Source organism: Monodelphis domestica, chromosome 4, assembly GCF_027887165.1.
Source record: "Monodelphis domestica isolate mMonDom1 chromosome 4, mMonDom1.pri, whole genome shotgun sequence".
NCBI classification, from domain to species: domain Eukaryota; kingdom Metazoa; phylum Chordata; class Mammalia; order Didelphimorphia; family Didelphidae; genus Monodelphis; species Monodelphis domestica.
This window is the reverse complement of record NC_077230.1, coordinates 178,920,649-178,939,573: the sequence shown is the minus strand read 5'-3', so window position 1 is coordinate 178,939,573 and position 18,925 is coordinate 178,920,649. Positions and strand designations below refer to the sequence as shown.

Below are 18,925 nucleotides of genomic sequence, written 5' to 3'. Positions count from 1 at the left end.
AAAAGAAAAAGAAAGATGAAACCCAGACCAGTGGAAATGACTTGTTTCTTATGAGCAGCTTGGTGGCACAGTGGATAGAGTGCCAGGGCTGGAGTTGGGATGTCCTAGCTTGAGACTTAATTCTGCTACTTAATAGGACTGTGACTTCAGCCGAAAGAATTAGCCATTTCCTAGCTGTGTGACTCTGGGAAAGTCACTCAACCCATTTGCCTAGCCCTTGCCCTTTTCTCTCAGAGTCATTACTAAAACAAGAAGTAAGGGTTAAAAAAAAAAGACTTTTCTCAGCTCATACAACTACTAAGAAATAGGTCCAAGAGAAAGTCGGGCACCCAGACTCCCAATAGTCTTTTATACATATTGCTGTGTCCCCTACCTGCCTCCCCACTCTTGGATGATACTCTGAAGGTCAGTAGTATAATACCAAAAAATGTCTTGTCTTCATGCAGTCAATAATTTTGTTGTTTCAATTCAATAACTGTTTATTAAGTCTCTACTGTGTACAAAACATTGTGCTAGGCCCTCAGGGAGATACAGAGATGAATGAGACTCCCAGATTTTCCCCAGACACTTGCCAAAGGAATAACATTAATTCAAGGAGCTGTAAGAGATTGTTTCCAAGTCTATTAACGCCTTTCTCTTCATCAGAAAAATACTTCAGAAACTGGACTCATTAGCCAGAGAGCAACTACAACCTGACCAGAGCAAACATGGTGCAGGATCTTCACTGTGTGGCTCTAAAGGTTCTCTTGGTTTGATCTGGGGCACTGGAGCCATTTTTTTCTCATCAGTAATATTCCTTTACTGATGAATGATCGCTCACTAATCAATATTCCAAACCTTTGCCCTAGTATTAATGGCCCCACCATTTGGGACAACAGGATATTTAAAGGAAATGAAGGCACTCCATGTCCTATCTTCCTACCTTTGCGCTGGCCATTTTCTAGCCCGGAATGGACTCTTTCCTTATTTCTGCTTCTCAGAATCCCTTCCTTCAAGACTCAGCACAAACCCCATCTTTCAGATCTTTCCTGAGCACACAGCACCCCATCCCTGCCAACTTGCTAGTGCCCTCCCTCCATAAATGACACTATTCATTTTTATGACCCTGGGTAATTCACTGTAACCTCTCTCATCCTGTTTTCCAGATAAAATAGAGATAATAATAGCATCCAACTTGCAGTGTCATTTTGAGGATCAAATTAGATAATATCTAAAATGCTTTGAACATTTTAGAGTATTTTCTAAATTCTGGTTATTGTGATTTAAAAGAAAATTCTCTCTGTCTCTCTGTGTGTCTCTCTCTGTGTCTGTCTATCTCTGTGTGTCTGTGTGTTGGTGTGTCTGTCTCTTTGTCTGTCTGTCTGTCTATCTGTCTGTCTGTCTGTCTGTCTGTCTGTCTGTCTCTCTCTCTCACACACACACACACACACACACACACACTTTGTCTTCTTTATTACAAAGTAAGCTCCATGAGGGCAACTGTTTTGGTATTCTCTGTATTTGTCACACTTAGCACCTTGCTTGATCCATAGTTTTGACTTAATAATTGATTGATTGCCAATTTAGCACTGTTAAGGCAGATTTACCTGCCACAGAATTCCTGTATGAAACTTTCTATGCCAAATTAAAATCGTAAGAAGTGGCAGGCTCTAGTGGAAAATTCACAGGCTATATAGAATCAGGAGTCTCTAGTTTTTATTCTTGGCTCTGTCATTAGCTTGTATTACCTTGGGCACGTCTCTTTCAAGATTCCCTAAGCCTCAGTTTCTGCCTTTCTAAAATGAAGAACTTGGATTAATGATCTTTAAGGTGTCTTTTCACTCTAACATTTTAGGATCTAAGATCCTGGGAGCTCCCATGCATAAACCATATTAAATTCCTGAGCCTGGCCACCAAACACAAGAAATGCTAACTCACCGAATGTACTTGACTAAATTGCTTGTCTTTCATGAGCCCATTTTTATCTTGTGAAAGATGGGGTTAAATTTGTACTGACTTTGTGAGGTAGTCATGAGTTACAAGGATTGCCTGAGCCCATAACTAAGCCCAACTAAGGTCCTTTGGTGATGATGCTGTTATTTATTTTTTAAACCCTTACCTTCAATCTTAGATTCAATACCACACATTGGTTGCAAGATAGAAGAGCAGTAAGAGCTAGGCAATGGGGGTTAAGGACTTACCTAGAGTCACACAGCTAGGAAGTATCTGAGGCCAGATTTGAATCTGGGATCTCTCATCTCTAGGCCTGGCTCTCAATCCACTGAGCTAGCTAGCTGCCCCTGGGGTTATTATTTAAGGTAGAGAAAGGCACCCAATACTTAAGAATACTTCTTACCTTTTTCCAAATTTAATTCATCATCTCCTCTGGCTTGAAATGGATATAAGGCTTGGCATGTACCATTACCAAGACTGGTGATTCCTGAAGCTAGAAACATATTAATTTGCAATTACTACAAGGTTCCATTAGACACAGAGAAGGATAGTAGAAATCTGTGCGGTTAAATAATAGCATCTCCTAGACTTTCAGCCAGCCAATCCCCACTGCTGTGACCTTCTTCTTATAGTCTTGACCCTATTGAGTTGATCTTGAATCACTTGCCTCCTGGTCTTATAACTGCTTATGCCATATCAAACCTACCCCTGTGTCCCTAACCTCATCCTGCCTTCACCTTCTTGGCTCCTACTCTCCAGCAGCTGAACTTAGATTAAAAAAAAAAAACAAACAAACAAACATTCCAATAGAGTCTTTAAATATTTATACTAATATAAAATGGGCTCTCACTGTTGCATGGTGGATCTTTTATTTTTCTCTAATTGGCTATCATCCCCTGAGCAGTGTTGCTCTCTTCAAGACCTTTATATACATCTCTTCTGGCAGAAAAGCTCTGCTTTAGCCTTAATGAGAAAATCAAGGCAATCTGTTCTTTTTTCTAACCTATTCCATTCCTCAAAACTAAGTCTATATTATTCCTCATTCTTTCCTCCTTGTTCTGGTCTCTGAAAAAGAAATGTGTTGTTTTTGTTTGTTTCTTTTTGCCAATGATTCCTTTTCCTATGTCAATCATGTCATTCCCTATCTTTTGTCTATTACAGATCCTGGCTTCTTCTATTATTTTGTCTCTGTCTCTCTTTCTCATATCTTCAATCTTTTTTTTTAAATCTACTGGCTTTTTGCTATCCATAGGCATGCCTAAGGCTTCCCTATGTTTTAAAAATCTCCACTTAGCTTCATCATTCCCTCAACTCATTGTCCTCCATGTCTTTTCCTTTTTGTAGCCAAATGTCTAGTAAAAGCTATTTATACTTGACTTCACTTCTTAAACTATCCCTCACTTTTTAAACTCTGCAATCTGGCTTCCAAGTCCACCACTTGACTAAAGTTGTTATCTTCAAATTTATCAATGATGTCTTAACTATTCTATCGCATAGGTTCCCCCCCCCCTCAATCTTTGTTCTACTTAATTTTTCTTTAGCTTTCAACACTGTCTACCCAAACCCATGCTCAGTTCCATAGTACCCATTTCTTCATAGACTTCCATGATAATTCACTTTCCTAGTTACCTTGTCTGATCACTAATTCTTAGTTTTCTTTTCCAGAGCATTATCTCTCTTCTGTCTATCATGGCCATCCCCAAGTCTGAAACCTCTTCTTTCTCTCTCTTTAAAATTAGATCCATTTTCCTTTGTCTTATGATCATTTCTTTGCAAATGACTCCTAAATCTATAAGTTTATCACTAATATTTCCATTAATTTCCATTTCAAATCACCAATCAATTGCTAGACATGTCCACCTAGATTTTCTATAGATATCTTAAACAGAGAACTCAGCATGTCCAGGGTGTCCACCCTGAAAATCTGACAAATTCCCTTATTTCTCTTGAGGGCACTACCCTCCTTCTAGTCACCCAAAGTCATAATTTTGGAGCCATTTTTTACTCTTTCTTCATTCTTATCCTTCATATATAATCAGCTGCTAAACCTTATTGAATCTATCTCCACATAATCTCTCACATCTACTTTTTTTCTCCCCAACTCACTTTCATCTGGATTATTGCAATCACCCATCACCATTCATCTGGATTATTGCAATAACTAACCAATTTGTTTCCCATTTTTCAGTCCTTCCTTATTCACCCTATCCTATTAGACAGCTGCCTGTATAATCTTCCTAAGTAATTGATTACTCCCCTGCTCAAAAATCTTCAGTGATTTCCCATCCCCTCTATGACAAAATATAAATTCAATAAATAGCCTGGCATTTAAGCTGCTCCAAAGTCTAGTTCAATCAGGATTATTTCTTAGTCCTCCTTTTTTATATACCATAGATAATCCAATGAAACTAGCTATTAACTGTTCCCTGAATTGGACATTCTAGTTCCATTTTTTGCCTAGGCTGTTCCACCACACATGCCTGGTGTACATTTCTTCCTGACCTCTGCCTATTAGATCCCTTAGCTTAAGTTCAACCCAAGCAACATCCTCTTCATGAAGCTTTCCACATTCTATGTAATTGTTATATTCTCTTCCTCTTTGAATTTTCTTTTCTTTATTTATCTTGAAAACATGTTATGTCCCTTTCCATAAGGATTTAAGTTCCACAAAGACACAGTTTTCTTCTTCTCTTTCTATACCAGCATTTAGTGTACCTCCATTCACACATTTGGACATGTCACAAGTATCTGTTGAATTGAATTAAAGGAAAATCGACGGTAGCTATAATTTTACAATAACTATAATTTTAAGGTTTTAGTGTAATTTTACAGTAGGTATAATTTTATGGTTTGGGCATATAATTTAAACTTTTAAAGACACATTTCCCACATTAATCCATCATACATTGATTAGATAATGTGTATGTTGCTTACATGATTGTTCTAGGAAAGATATTCCAGTGATGTCATAGACTTACATGAGAAAATGCACTGTTTTTCAACTAGTGTATCATGATGCTTCAGTGAATTGTGAAGACCTCCTTAGTATATCATGTTGTTCTGTGTTTCCTCTTTTCCTTTTGCCAACTTTTATGGAGGAAGGATAGTTGTTATAACTGTAGTTTAGAGAAGGGAAAATGACCTTTCTTTCTTTGTTTTTTTCTTTGGTTCTTCATTCCTTCCTTTCCTCTCTCTCTCCCCCTCCCTCTCTCCCTTCCTTTCCTCCCTCTCTCCCCCTCCATCCCTTCCTTCCTTCCTTCCTTCCTTCCTTCCTTCCTTCCTTCCTTCCTTCCTTCCTTCCTTCCTTCCTTCCTTCCTTGGCAGGAGGTGGTTAAGAGATATGGACTGACAGTGGTAGAAACAAGAGGTTATGTGGAGAGGATGTTCCATTGCCCTTAAGTATGGTAAGACAAGAGAGCATAGATAATCATGTTTCTCAAGTTAGAGGACAATCTTGGAGTGACTCTAGCCACAAAGGTCCAAAAAACTATATGGTAATGATAGTGCTGGCAATTGGCAGTGACCCCAAAATCCTATAAGGAGGTAGATATCATACTTTCTACATAGTTTTTGTATAAATATCACACATTTTTCTGGCATTAACCCTTCTTCTTGACACAGATATATGCAACATTTATTTTAGTTAATAATAAATTTAGAGAGTAGATATAAAGTTACCTAAGGGTACAGATCCTGGATTATTCAACAGTCCGCTGGAAGATGTTCTCCTCACAACATTCTCTAATTTCTTAGTCATAAAAGGACGTGATATTTTTACTGAACTGTGTGTCTGGTCCTGTGAATAAAAAATAACTAGTGAAAAGGGCATGATTAATTACTGTCATCATAAGCATTGACCATTAAATAAAAATAGCCATTTTAAATGAATTTTCTCAATAATGTATGTATTGTTCCTTTGGGTATTAGCAATAATAATAGTTAGCATTTACTGGTACCTTAAAGTTTTGAAATTACTTAATATGTTCTCTTATTCCATATAAACAACAAATGTTTACAACAACCCTATAAAGTTTTGGCTTTGGAGATTGTCATCTCCATTTTACAGATGAAGAAAATGAGGCAGAGAAGCAAATTCAGGATCACATAGTAAGTAAGTATCTAAGAAAGGTTTTGAACTCAGGTCTTCCTAATTTCAGATCCAGTATTTTATCCACTGTACTGACTCCCATGTGAAAAGTCTCTTTTGATACATCATTGAATGACACCATCCAATTTTGCTTCTGATTTTATAATTTTCCAGAATTCCCACAATTACATTATTCTACAACCAATATTCATAATCCTGATCTCCATGTGAAGCCTAAAAAATCTTTATATATTTAATAAAAATCAATCTTAAATGGTTTTAACTAAGTTGAAAGTCTTATGAATATGTCCAAATGATTGAGAATAATATGCTGATTGTGGGTAGTAGGAAAAGGGAAATGGTTACCTTGGGGATAAGTGCTCACAGTAGAGCCACAACGTTCTTTCCTGATATGAACTAGAAAGAGAGGCAATGACATGGCATAGTGGGCTGAGTGTAGGACTTGGAGTCAGGAAGTTCTTTGTCAGTCTTGTCTGGCAATTTCTGATCCTTTAGACTGTGCCATGACAATATTGTCCATGAGGTTTTCTTGGCAATGATTGTGGAGTGGATTGCCATCTTCTTTCCCAATTGGATTAAGGCAAACAGAGGTTAAATTACTTGCCTATGGTGACAAATCCAGAAAGTGTCTAAGGTCAGATTTGAATCCAGGACTTCTGGACTCCAGACCAAGTACCCTGCCACCTGAATGATCTAGCTGCCTTTCATTTTATTCAGGAAGTTAGGAAGATTTGATTTCAAACCTGGCCTCAGACACTAGTTATGTGGTCCTGGATAAGTTACTTAACCTCTCTGCCTCACTTTTCTCAGCTGAAAAATGAGGATATCACCCACTTCCCAGAGTTGTTATGAGGATCAAACAAGGTAATATTTGTGGAATAATTTGCAAACATTAAAATAATCTATAAATGCTAGTTATTATTAAGAGATAACCATCCAGGATATGGTCATCCCTGGACCAATCATTAAAACAAGTGATTTTTTTTTTACATTGTATATAGTTACGTATATAATTGTGTGAAAGAGAGACATATTGAAGGAAATACAAGGACTGGATTTGCAGTGTTTTCTCATCCAAGAAGGAGATAGAACTCTGGCTGCAAATAGGGGATGGGAATGGAACTTCCAGCTAAGACAAACAGGGGGAACAGCTGGAGATTGAGCTTTTTCCCTTTTGAATTGAAGAGGAAAGGAGTAATTTCCACTCAGCCTATCTAGCTACAAATTCATCATTCAATAGAAAAGATCCAGACTAACCATCTGTCTCATAGTGTTTGGATAGAGACTTTTTTTCCGTTCAGGGAAGGAAATAGCCTATCCTTCATAAGACTCCTTCAAAGCTATATCTCTGTGCCAAGAAATACTATAATCTTGAACCTACAAAGATATTAAATTGTCTGGTACTTAGTCCCTAAACTTTATCTTCAAATCCATGAAAAATCTATAGGAGGAATATAGTCCAGGGACTTCCTGCTCTCTCTTTCCTAACCTATTATACCAAACCCTTTATCTAATAAATAGATATTTTAACTAATTGAGAAACCAGATATCTTCAGTGTACAAAAGGGGATCATAGATACAATCAACTAAAGAAGAAAATAGAAACTGAGATTGAAGGGGATTTTTCTCTTACCCTTTAGCTCTGGTCAGATACAACTACATTTCTCTAGATAGCTCTGCCTGGGACAGAAGTGGTGTTCTTCTTTATCTGTTCCCTCCCTCTCAGGTACCTGTCAATTTTAGTTCCTCATTCCCTGCTAGTACAATTGTGCCTCTATATCTGCTGATTCATTATTCACAGATCCAGTTAGCCATGGTTAACTGAGGGGGACAAGGGGTGTGTGTGAAAAAATTGGAAAATTCCAGAAAAGAAAAAAAATAACAGTTCATAAATTTCAAACTGCCTGCCAAGCCAGTATAGCCTTTAACATGGTAAAGACTATCTTCGCAATACCTGACTCATCTCCCTTTGCCCACATACCCACGCTCCTATGAAAAATTTGTCTTTTCCAGTCTGCCTCTATGTTCTCACTGATTATGTCCTAGCATTCGAGCAGTGACTTTAAGAAAGCCCTTATTTATTATAATAATGACCTCAAAGCCATTAGTTAGTGGTAGTGGTACAGGATAATGCAGTCGTGTACCAGGATCTGCTGATTCAATTACTGCAGTTAACAGCAGATATTCACTATATCTGCAGTTTCAACCATCCACAGGGTGTGGAACATATCTCCCCTGGCTACAGGGCCCTGCTGTACTTTTATGGAAAGGTGATAAGAGCACTCAACAGATACATTGCATACATGCAATTAGGTGCCATTTTCCACTGAAGTCTTCTTTGTGGGGTGGAGGTGACCCTGACTCAGCTGAGAATAAACTCTGGGAAAATGCTACCAAACCAGTATGGCTTTGAGTTTGAGCCTACAAATAGACTATTGAGGATCATTCGTTAAAGTGTAGATGTTTTCAATGGCTAAAACCATCTCTTCCAAATGGAAGGGTCCCCAGTGGTAAAAGCACAAATCTTTTCAAGAATCCAAGTCCTTATTCATATACCTAGCAATGACATCTTAAAGTGACATAAACATGTGAGTCCAATTTATTTGAATTGCTCAAACAATGATGACTCTTCATTTAAACAGATTTACACAATATTTAAAAAAATGTGTGCTAACCTGTTAAGTTAGTTAACAGTGGAAACAAAATTTAAGGAAATATTGCTTAACCTTTTTTAGAGGGGGATACTGGGGGCTGTTTTACTCCACTGTCATGCATTGCTTTCATTTTACTGTACCAATGGTTAAAGAAAAAAAGAGGCCAGCATAAGATGAACCCCCAAATCAATCAATCAATAAAATGAGGGTGAGTATATGAGAACATCTACACTTCAGCATCAGGGTTTTTTGTGAATATTTTTATAAATAACTTTCTTCTCAAGTTTTCCTTTTATAAAATTTCATAGAGGCATGTTTATTATATAGCCATTTAATATCTGTATAACTTATAAAGAATGTATATAAATATTTTACACCAAATGTAAGAGCATGTAGATACAACTTGTAAAATAAATTGTTGAAAAGTGAACTGCAAGCAATTTTTAAATACCTCTGACACTAATGATGTGATTTTGGGCAAGTCATTCCTTAAGGCTCAGTTTCCTTACCTGTGAAGCAGGTGTATCATTACCCGCCAGACCTACTTTGAGTTTGATAATGTGTGTAAAATGTTTTGTAAACCTTAAATATGATAAAAATGTCAGTTATTAAAATGAACATTTTTTAATCTGATTGATAAAGTAGGTTCAGTAGGATTATTAGTAATTGTTGGTGGTAGTTCTTGTTATCACTTGAAAAGAATAAAGCTATAGTATAAAATGCTATATAATCTGGACTCTTTGCATAAAGAACATCTAATTCAAGCAATACTATCTACTCCATCCCATCCTTGTTTTTATTTTTATTTAATAAATAAAATAAATTGTTTAAATTTAATTTATTGTTATCATTCTAATTAACAAAGTTTAACTGTATATTAGAAGATGGATAATGATTTTTCTGTTGTGAAAAGGGAAGTAGATTCTACTCAGTAACCTGAATTTGTTCCTACTCCCAATGTCAATATACCATGACCTTAATCTCTAGAGTCCACGATTCTCTATTCTATTCTATGACTCTGTAAGTCATAGTGCCTCAGTTTCTCCATTTCTAAAGATGAAGGGATGTTTTTCTTCCTTCAATACCTATAAATTTACATTAAAGTGGTAAACTAACTACTTCGTTGCCTGGTCATTTCTTAACAAATTTCTTTTGGGGGCAGCTAAGTGACTCGATGGATAGAGAGTGAGGTCTTGAGACAGGATGTCCTGAGTTCAAATGTGGCTTCAGACACTTCCTAGCTGTGTGAACTTAGACAAGTCACTTAGTCTCCATTGTCTATTCCTGATCATTCTTCTGCTTGAGAGCCAATAGGAAGTATTGATTCTAAAACAGAAGGTAAGGATTTAAATAAAAAATACTTATGACCACAATGTTTATCCTAGAAATAGTAGCCTTACCTTCTCTTTCCACTTGGAGATACAAGAGATGCATGGATGTGTTGGTTTAGGTCTCTGCTCAAGTTCAGCCAATACGGATGACAATTTGAAGAAATTGGCTTGTAGAAGGTCTAGTTTCAGTTTGGTCTTCAGGAACATAATTTAGTGACAAGAGTAATATTGATAAGATGTCAACATTGGAGAATGAAAGAGGAATAGAGAAGCTTTCAAAAGTCCAGGGGAGTTTTAGAAAAGGGTGCAATTCATCCACAATGGAATATTTTTATTCAACTCTTGACATTTTTAGAGTATCTTTCCCCTGTCTGCCCTACCAACTATCTCTACCACCCTACTACTATAAATTACCAACTGACTTTGGCAAATCACTTAATCTCTGCTTACCTTGGAGGTGAGTAGGTGGCTTGGTGAATAGAGCACAGGGTCTGGAGTTTCACTAACAATAACCTATACTTTGGATATTTCTAGCAGGGAACTCATTTGAAGTTTTCTCTTGGCAAAGTTACTTGAGTGGTTTGCCATTTCCTTTTCCAGCTCATGTTTCAAAGGAGGAAACTGAGGCCAACAGGGTTAAATGACTTGGCTGAGGTCACACATCTAAGTATTAGAGGCCAGATTTGAAGTTCAGGTCTTCTTGACTCTAGGTCAAGGACTCTACCTACCACAGCACTCACACTGAAATGGGGGACACTAAATTCTACATAAGGATTGTGATGAGTTGCATACTGACTTATAAAATTGCAAATTAACTTTATCTATGTTTTCTATATTATTTTCATTAATTTTGTTAAATATTTCCCAGTTACTTTTTATTCTGGTTCTGAGTATTTGGGAGTGGTCTTTGGGCCTCAGTATTTGATGCCTTTTGACTGATGACTTGAGATCCTTTTACCTCTAGTTCAATGATTATTGATCCTGACAAGGACTTTAGAGAAGGTCACAACATATAGATGTGACAAGTAACTAACTACTTTTGTATGTGTAGAAATATATTCTTTGTTGATTACATGGATGATTGCCTTAAATGCCCCACTAGATCAGAAGTACATAAAATATGGAGAATATATCTCAGGTTTGTTTTATCTCTAGCATTCCCAGCCTTGCTAAGTCTTTCTTCCATAAACACTGCTATTCTACTGTGAGCTTAATTGGGATAAAATTTGGTGAAAGGGACAAAAAAGGAATGAACTTAAAGGGCTGCATTAATTCGCAAGCTTTAAGGCTTGTTTTGATGAATACTATTTGTTTTTAATTATTTAGGTCAGTTGTCTACTTTTACCTACATGAAAAGTTTAGTGCCATTGCAACTTGTAGTAACCTTTGTTCTATAATGAGTGAGATGCAGAAGTTGTGGATTTGTGTGTGTGTGTGTGTGTGTGTGTTTGTTTTCTAGAAACATTAGTTTTTGGATGAGTGAATTGAAATTATCCCGACCTTGCAATAGCACCCCTGTTGAGAGACACTCATGCTCTACAAAATGGATTAAAGAAACCCAGCTATAATATTCCCAGCTAACAGATTCCATCATAGAATAATTGAAACTGCTTTTATTTAGGTTCCCAAACAATAAAAACCTGCAGCTACAACAGCAGGGCATCTTAGGCATATTGGATGGTGTTAGGTATTATGCAAAGCCGAGGAATTGGATAAAGAGAAGTTGGATTCATTTGAAACACTGCTAAAATCTTTCCTTTTTCCATGAAACCTTTCTAGAATAACTCCACCAAGTTTTAATTCCTGGGAGCACTCCAGTCCTACCACAGTACTATTGTTGTTGTTGTTTTTGAGTCATTTAAATAGTGTCAGACTCATTTGAAGTTTTCTCTTGGCAAAGTTACTTGAGTGATTTGCCTTTTCCTTTTCCAGCTCATGTTTCAAAGGAGGAAAGTGAGGCCAACAGGGTTAAATGAATTGGCTAGGGTCACACATCTAAGTATTAGAGGCCAGATTTGAAGATTGGGTCTTCTTGACTCTAGGTCAGACACTCTACCTACCATAGCACTATCACATCTTTACAAAGGTTCAAGTAGTTTCCATTCTGTAATTTCCCCATATATGATTCATGTGGAAAGAGGTCTCATGGCGCAATGGGTAGAAAACTGGACTTCAAGTCAGGAAGACCTAATTCAAAACCAACTTCTATTGCTCACTGGCTGTGTGATTCTGGACAAGTCATTGACTTCCCAATGCCCCACTCTAGTCTCTGACATAGGACAGTTGCCAATCTGCATTGGGTGAGGGAGTTTTCTCACTTGGCAGCTCCCTACTCTAGTGAAACCCCAGGTTCCAATCAAGTATGAATCATGTATTTATGAAAAATTATTTGGTGGCATTTGAACCTTTCTGTGATCCTGAAATCATATCACATGGGTGGCTGCTCAATCTACCTCTATGGGGATATGCCTCTTGCTTGAACATTTGTTTTGTACTTGTGTTCAATTTTTGAGACCCCATGGACCATGAGGATTTTGTGACAAGGATACTGTCATGGTTTGCCATTTCCTTTTCCAGTGGATCCAGTGGATCCTTCTGTCAGGCAATCAGAGGTCAAATGACTTGCCCAGGGTCACACAGCTAGAATGTGTCTGAGACTAGACATGAACTTAGGTCTTCCCGACTTCAGGTCCAGTGCTCTTGATCATGACATCATAGCTGCCTCTCTTGCCCAAATATGAAGTCACAAAATATTGATAACTGATTTGACTAGAAATTTATAATCAAAGTTATCTGACTAGATACAATATAACAAACATTACTATTGTGAAGATTAAATTGTAATCTTCTATTTGTAACAATGAAGATACTTAGCTCTTCCTTTATAGTGAAACTAGAATTGTAACCCTCAATCTATTTTTAGATTTTAAATCTATAAAAAGGTGATAACCCAATATTTTAAGTACATCTACCTGTTTTAACCACAAAAAGGTGTTAAATAACTACAAAAGGTGAACTTACCAAATAAGGTGTTAAGTAACCCAAAAAGACATAATCTAACCAAAGAAGGTGAGGCAGTCCTGTAGAAAAGCATCTGCTATGATTGGTAGACATGAAAATTTAGGGGAGATGACACAAGAGAAAAAGATCTTTCAGAGGACCAAAAGGGCAGAAGAAAAGACATTCAAGTTATATTTGATTCGAATGAGTTGGAGAAGGATCTCTGACTCAGAGTTGGACTTGGAGGAGAGCCTGGAAGTCAGACCCTTGAGGAGAGACCAGAAGACAGACACCCAAACTTCTTTCCATTTAGACTGTCACCATTGATGAGTGAAAGGCTGAGTTAGTGACCCTGCTTTTCTCTTCCCCTGGCTGCTGGGACTTAGAAATCCTCACTGATATCAGAAGACTCCAGAGTTCTTGTTCTTGTTCTCTCTCTCTCTCTCTCTCTCTCTCTCTCTCTCTCTCTCTCTCTCTCTCTCTCTCTCTCTCTCTCTCTCTCTTCCTTAACATATTCCTTCTATTGTAAATAAACTATCATAAATTCCATTTACTTTAGTAATTCATTTTGGGATTTAGAAATTAAATCCCTGGATACCACCTATATAAATATTCAGAGTAATAACCACAATTAAATTTAACACTATTAAGTACCTAGTGTTTGCAGAACATTATGGTAGGCACAGTCTTTTTTTATTTAGTCATTTCAGCTGTGTCCAGTTTCATGACCCCAGTGGGGTTTTCTTGGCAAAGACACTGGAATGGTTTAACATTTACTTCTCCAGATCATTTTATATAGGAGAAAACCAAGGCAAACAGGGTTAGGTGTCTTTCTCAAGGTCCTTCCTGACTCTAGGCTGGGCACCCTCTCCACTGTACCACCTAGCTGTGCCAGGCATAGTCTAGGTAATAACAGGGTCACACATTACTTGCCCAAGGCTGGATTGAACTCAAGTCTTCCTCACTCCAAGTCCAAAGCTTTTAGCTACCCATGAATATGAAAATATAGACTTGAAAGTCAAAATAATAATAATAGCTAACATTTATTTCATGCCAAAGTTTTGCAAAGCTCTTTACTTATATATTATATTATATTACTTATATTATTTACTTACATATACATATATACTTATATATCCTCACAACAGTTCTGTGAGAGAGGTATTATTATAGATGAGACAACTTGGGCCAAGAGAGGCTAAATGTCTTGCCTAGGGGTTGCACAGGAAGTAAATATCTAAGGTAGGATGTCATACTCAAATATTTCTGATTTTAAGGCCTGCACAACATCCATCATGTCAAGCTATATCATCTATAGAGGGCAACTAGGTGGCACAGTGGATAGTACTCAAACTGGAGTCAAGAAGACCCGAGTTCAAATCTGGCCTTGGATACTTCCTACTTGTATGGTCTCAGGTAAGTCATTTAGCCCTGTTTGTCTCAGTTTCCTCATCTGTAAAATGAGCTGAAGAAAGAAATGGCAAACCTCTCCAGTATCTATGCCAAGAAAATTTCAAATGGACTCATAAAGACATAGACACAACTGAAACAACTAAACTATATTAAAACAGGTGAAGGACTGGCTATGAAAGTGATTGGCAAAGAAGAAATGGAAGGTCCAAAAGAAGTCCTTAGCAAAAATAAATGTCAAGGAAAATGATGGGGAATAAAGAAACAGAGGAGTGGTTAAAAAGGTAGGAAAATCAGAACAGTATGGTGTCTCTGAAGTCATGGGATTAGATAATATATACAGAGGCAGTTAGGGGGGCCCAGTGGATAGAGTTTTGGGTCTAGAGTCATGATGATCTCAATGAAAACTTGGTGCAGACATTTAGCATCTGTGTGATCCTGGACAAATTTATTCTATAAAAAGGGAATGATAATAACACCTACCTCCCAGGATTTTTGTGAAGATAAAGTGAGATAATACTGCAATCTTTACGAACCTAAAATCTCTCTATAAATGTGAATCATTATTATTATGATGAGGTGGGTGGTCAACAGAGTCAAAAGCTACAGAGAAGTCAAGGACAATGGAAAAAAGTCATTAAGTTTGATTATATTTGGTGACAGAACAGCTTCTCTCAAGTGGTGAGGACCCAATTGAAAAGGGGCATGAAGAAGTAGAGGCTTTAGGGCAGAGAATTTAAAAAATAGTTTTGTAATGACAGCAAGAGCACATATTGGAAAGCAGTTGGATGAAATAAATGGGTCAAAGATTTGATCCAAGTATTTTAGGATTATGGAGATTTGAGCAAGTTTGTAGTTAGAAGATAAATTGCCAGTAGAAAGGAGAAACTGAATATACATGAGAAGGGTGGAATAACTGATGGGGCAAGGTCTTAGAGGAGATAGCAAAGAATAGGACTAAAGGAGAAAGAAAAAAAATAGTCCTGGTTTGCAGGGATTTTGCTTTTTCTAAGGTTAGAGGGAACAATGAGAAAGGAGGTCTTTTGTTTTCCTGAGATATACACAGAGACCATCCCAGGGACTTTCTCCATACCTGTCAAATCAATGACCAATTCTAATGATTTATTTGGACACAAATCATATTGCAAGATGGAAGCTAGAAAGCATTGCTAAATATTATGAATTCTTGGTCATGAAACTGAAGAATTTAGGGACATAACTGATTTTTTTTCATTATTGGTGCCAATTGAAAGAGCAAAGCAGATTTTTGAAGGGGAGTAGTTGATTAAGAAGGTTCTTTTTTGAGAATGAGATTTGCATTTCTAGACTATAGCTAAAAATACCAAAATAATGAGCTCTTACCTAGGGATGGAACGTCTCAGAAAGAATGAGAAGAATGAATTTGCCTAGTCCTGCAAATATAATCAAAGGGGATTTAAACTAATAAGGAAAGATAAAGGATAAAAATGCCTTTGGCTATCCATCAAATAATAAACTAGCTATAGGTATAAGAAGACTAGAAATAGAGTGGCCCTGAAATTCATGAGAGACAAAATTCCAGAAAAAAAGTCAGCAATAAAACCTATGGCCTCAACTGTTATGAGGGCAAGCCAAGAAATCATTAGTTACTTTGTATTTGTTAGAGAAAAGAAGCGACAGAAACAGAGATAGAGACAGAAAGGGAGAAAGAGAGAGAGAGAGAGAGAGAGAGAGAGAGAGAGAGAGAGAGAGAGAGAGAGAGAGAGAGAGAGAGAGAGAGAGAGAAGGAGGAGGAGGAGGAGGAGGAAGAGAGAGAAAGAGAGAGAGATAAGGAGAGAGAGAGACAAAGATGGTGTTGCTGAGTAGGAAATGTTGAGAACTTTGGAGAAAGTGAACACTATCTTAATTTATAATACAGAAGGGAAAGAAAGCCAGGTATAATCAGACATATACTTTGTTTTGCTAAGGTCAGGGTTAAAGAGGTCACAGAAAGGAAAGACAGGATCCCAAGGCTTAAAACCCTACAAGAAAAAGTCTGTCTAGGTGGTTCTAGTAGTTTTAAGAATGAAATTGTGTTGACATAAAGTGAACCAGTTCTGATGATGAAGAGAATATAAATATAAATATAAATATAAAGAGAATTTTTTGAGAATTTGAGAGCAAAAAAGAATTCATTGACTATTTCAGATTTTAAAAAGAAATGTGCAGTAGTTGGGAGCAAAGACAGGTCAGGCAGGATAATAATAACAGCTATTATTAAGTGGCACAGTGTATAGAGTGTCAGGCCTGAAGTGAGGAAGACTCATCTTCCTGAGTTCAACTCTCACCTCAGACACTACACTAGCTGGGTAATCCCGGGCAAGTCACTTAACCTTGTTTGCCTCTGTTTCCTCATCTGAAAAACAATCTGGAGAAGGAAATGATAAACCACTTCAGTATCTTTGCCAGGAAAACCCCAAATGGGGTATGACAAGTGAAATTTCAAGAGGCAGTTGAAGGAACAGGGGATATTTATCTTGGAAAAGAGAAAATTTAGAGTAGATGATAGTTGTCTCTAAACATTTGAAAGTGAGAACAGGTTTATCCTACTTGGTTTTGGCAGGTCAGCTAGGTGGTGTAATGGATAGATCATTGGGTCTGGAGTTAGGAAGACCTGAGATTGAATCCATCCTTAGACCCTTATTAGCTGTATGACTCTGGGCAAGGAACTTAACCCTGTTTTCCTCAGTTTCCTCATCTGTAAATAATTTGTTAGAGAAATTCTAGATACCATTCCAGTATCTTTACCAAGAAAACCCCAAATAGGGTCATGAAGAGTCAGATGTAACTGAAACGACTTAAAAATAATACTTAGTTTCAAAGGGCAGAACTAGGAGTTCTAAGTTGCAAAGAAGCAGATTTAGGCTTATGGTAAGAAAATATCACTTAACAATTAGACCTAGAGGAAAACAGAATGTATTGTTTCAGGGAAATAAAGGGTTATCATTAGTGGTGAATGGCATATGAAATTATTTGAAACTGTCACTGTGAGAAACAAGATAAAGACATATCAAGAGTGGTGGAGTAAAAGAATGACTGGGCCATAGCATGGGCTCAATTGAGGCTTTGTGCCATGAATTTTTACCCCAGATGTGATCTCTGTCACCTGAGAGGAGAGGCTGGCTAAGATCATAAATCACATGGGCTACAAACAAATATCCCAAAAATAGCATTTTAAAACATTAAAGTTCAAATAGATGACACTGCTATGATTTACCTCATCTATTAGTACTGCTGTTTCTTTCTTAGTCTTTGCATCAGTGAAGGAGGGATTTGCTGTGTATACATTGATCATTCGTTCCAGACCTGAAAGGACATCCATGCACAGCATTAAATGAACATTTTGTGGTACTCTGTCCCATAACACATAGAATCAACTAGTACTTAGGAATAATCGAAGAACAATTCAAATTTTTTTCTTTAAATCTCAGATATTGTTCTTTTTTTCTTCTATTTTTGGTTTGGAGGTTGGATTTATAATTCGTTAGCATAGAGAACTCCAAGTATGGAACCACCTCAGAATTCAGATGAGCAGATTCATTCATAATTTATAGTTTTAGAGTATTGCCTAGATAATCTAGAGGTTAAGTGACTTGCTCAAACTCACACCATATTAGAGATAGGGCTTACCTAAGGTCTTCCTAATTACAAGACCAGTACTCTGTATACTCTGCCATCTTGCCCCCTTGTTTACATACTTTATGATCCTTTGATTTATTTTTACCTTAACCAAGAAAGTTTGAGGAATCCTAAGTATTTGATTATCCATATGAACTATTCAAAATGCTTATTTTTTTTATTATTTTGAACAAAGATTTTGATTTTGTTGTTACTGTTTTTAAAAAAAATAATTCTGATATGATCCATGGTTGGCTTTTAATGTCCTGATAGTGTTTCTTGGCCTACATATTCAAATTACTCAATATATTTCAATATTCTGTATATATAACTTTAATATTCAATATTCAAAATTCAATTCAATAAACTGGACTGAAAAAAATACTTCAAGACTGCTGTTTCCTCATCCATAAAATGAAGTGATAGGGTTGGTTCTCCTCCAAGGTTCCTTCCAATTCCAAGTCCTATAATTCTATGATGCTAAATATTATCCCAGGAACTAAAACAAGATATATGCTAATAGAGTTATTGAATAACAAATAACCCTCTGTCTACACACTGTGATTTCTCTTCAATTGCATAGTACAACATATTTTTTTTAAGATAGGGAATTAGTTGATTTCTAGTGTCTAAGATCCAAGTTTGAAAGACTTACTTTGTATAGAAACCTAAGACCCAATTAGCCACAAAATGTTGCCTATGTCCCACCTGATTTAAGCAATCAATTAAAATGTTTCTCCTTTGAAATTGACAATAAAGGTATGTAGAGTACATGACAAAGGATCACAAAGTCACAATCAGTTTTTTGCTCTCTTTTCTTTTTTTCGTAATTCTTTTCTAATCTTACAAATTCA

The 18,925-nt window shown here is 36.8% G+C and overlaps 1 protein-coding gene across 5 annotated transcripts in view; it reads right to left on the bottom strand.

The window, feature by feature from the left end:
• NOSTRIN (nitric oxide synthase trafficking) overlaps window positions 1–18,925 on the bottom strand; it is a 115,602-nt gene that overhangs the window by 27,578 nt on the left and 69,099 nt on the right. For 4 of the 5 annotated variants that reach the window (XM_056793977.1, XM_007494322.3, XM_001367490.4 and 1 more), the window contains 4 exons: window positions 17,671–17,759; window positions 10,095–10,220; window positions 5,611–5,728; window positions 2,336–2,425 (listed from right to left, as the gene is read on the bottom strand). In XM_056793977.1, coding sequence (XP_056649955.1) covers window positions 2,336–2,425; window positions 5,611–5,728; window positions 10,095–10,220; window positions 17,671–17,759 — 423 coding nt within the window. The remainder of the gene's footprint in view (window positions 1–2,335; window positions 2,426–5,610; window positions 5,729–10,094; window positions 10,221–17,670; window positions 17,760–18,925) is intronic. The other variant, XM_056793978.1, reaches the window with a different exon arrangement.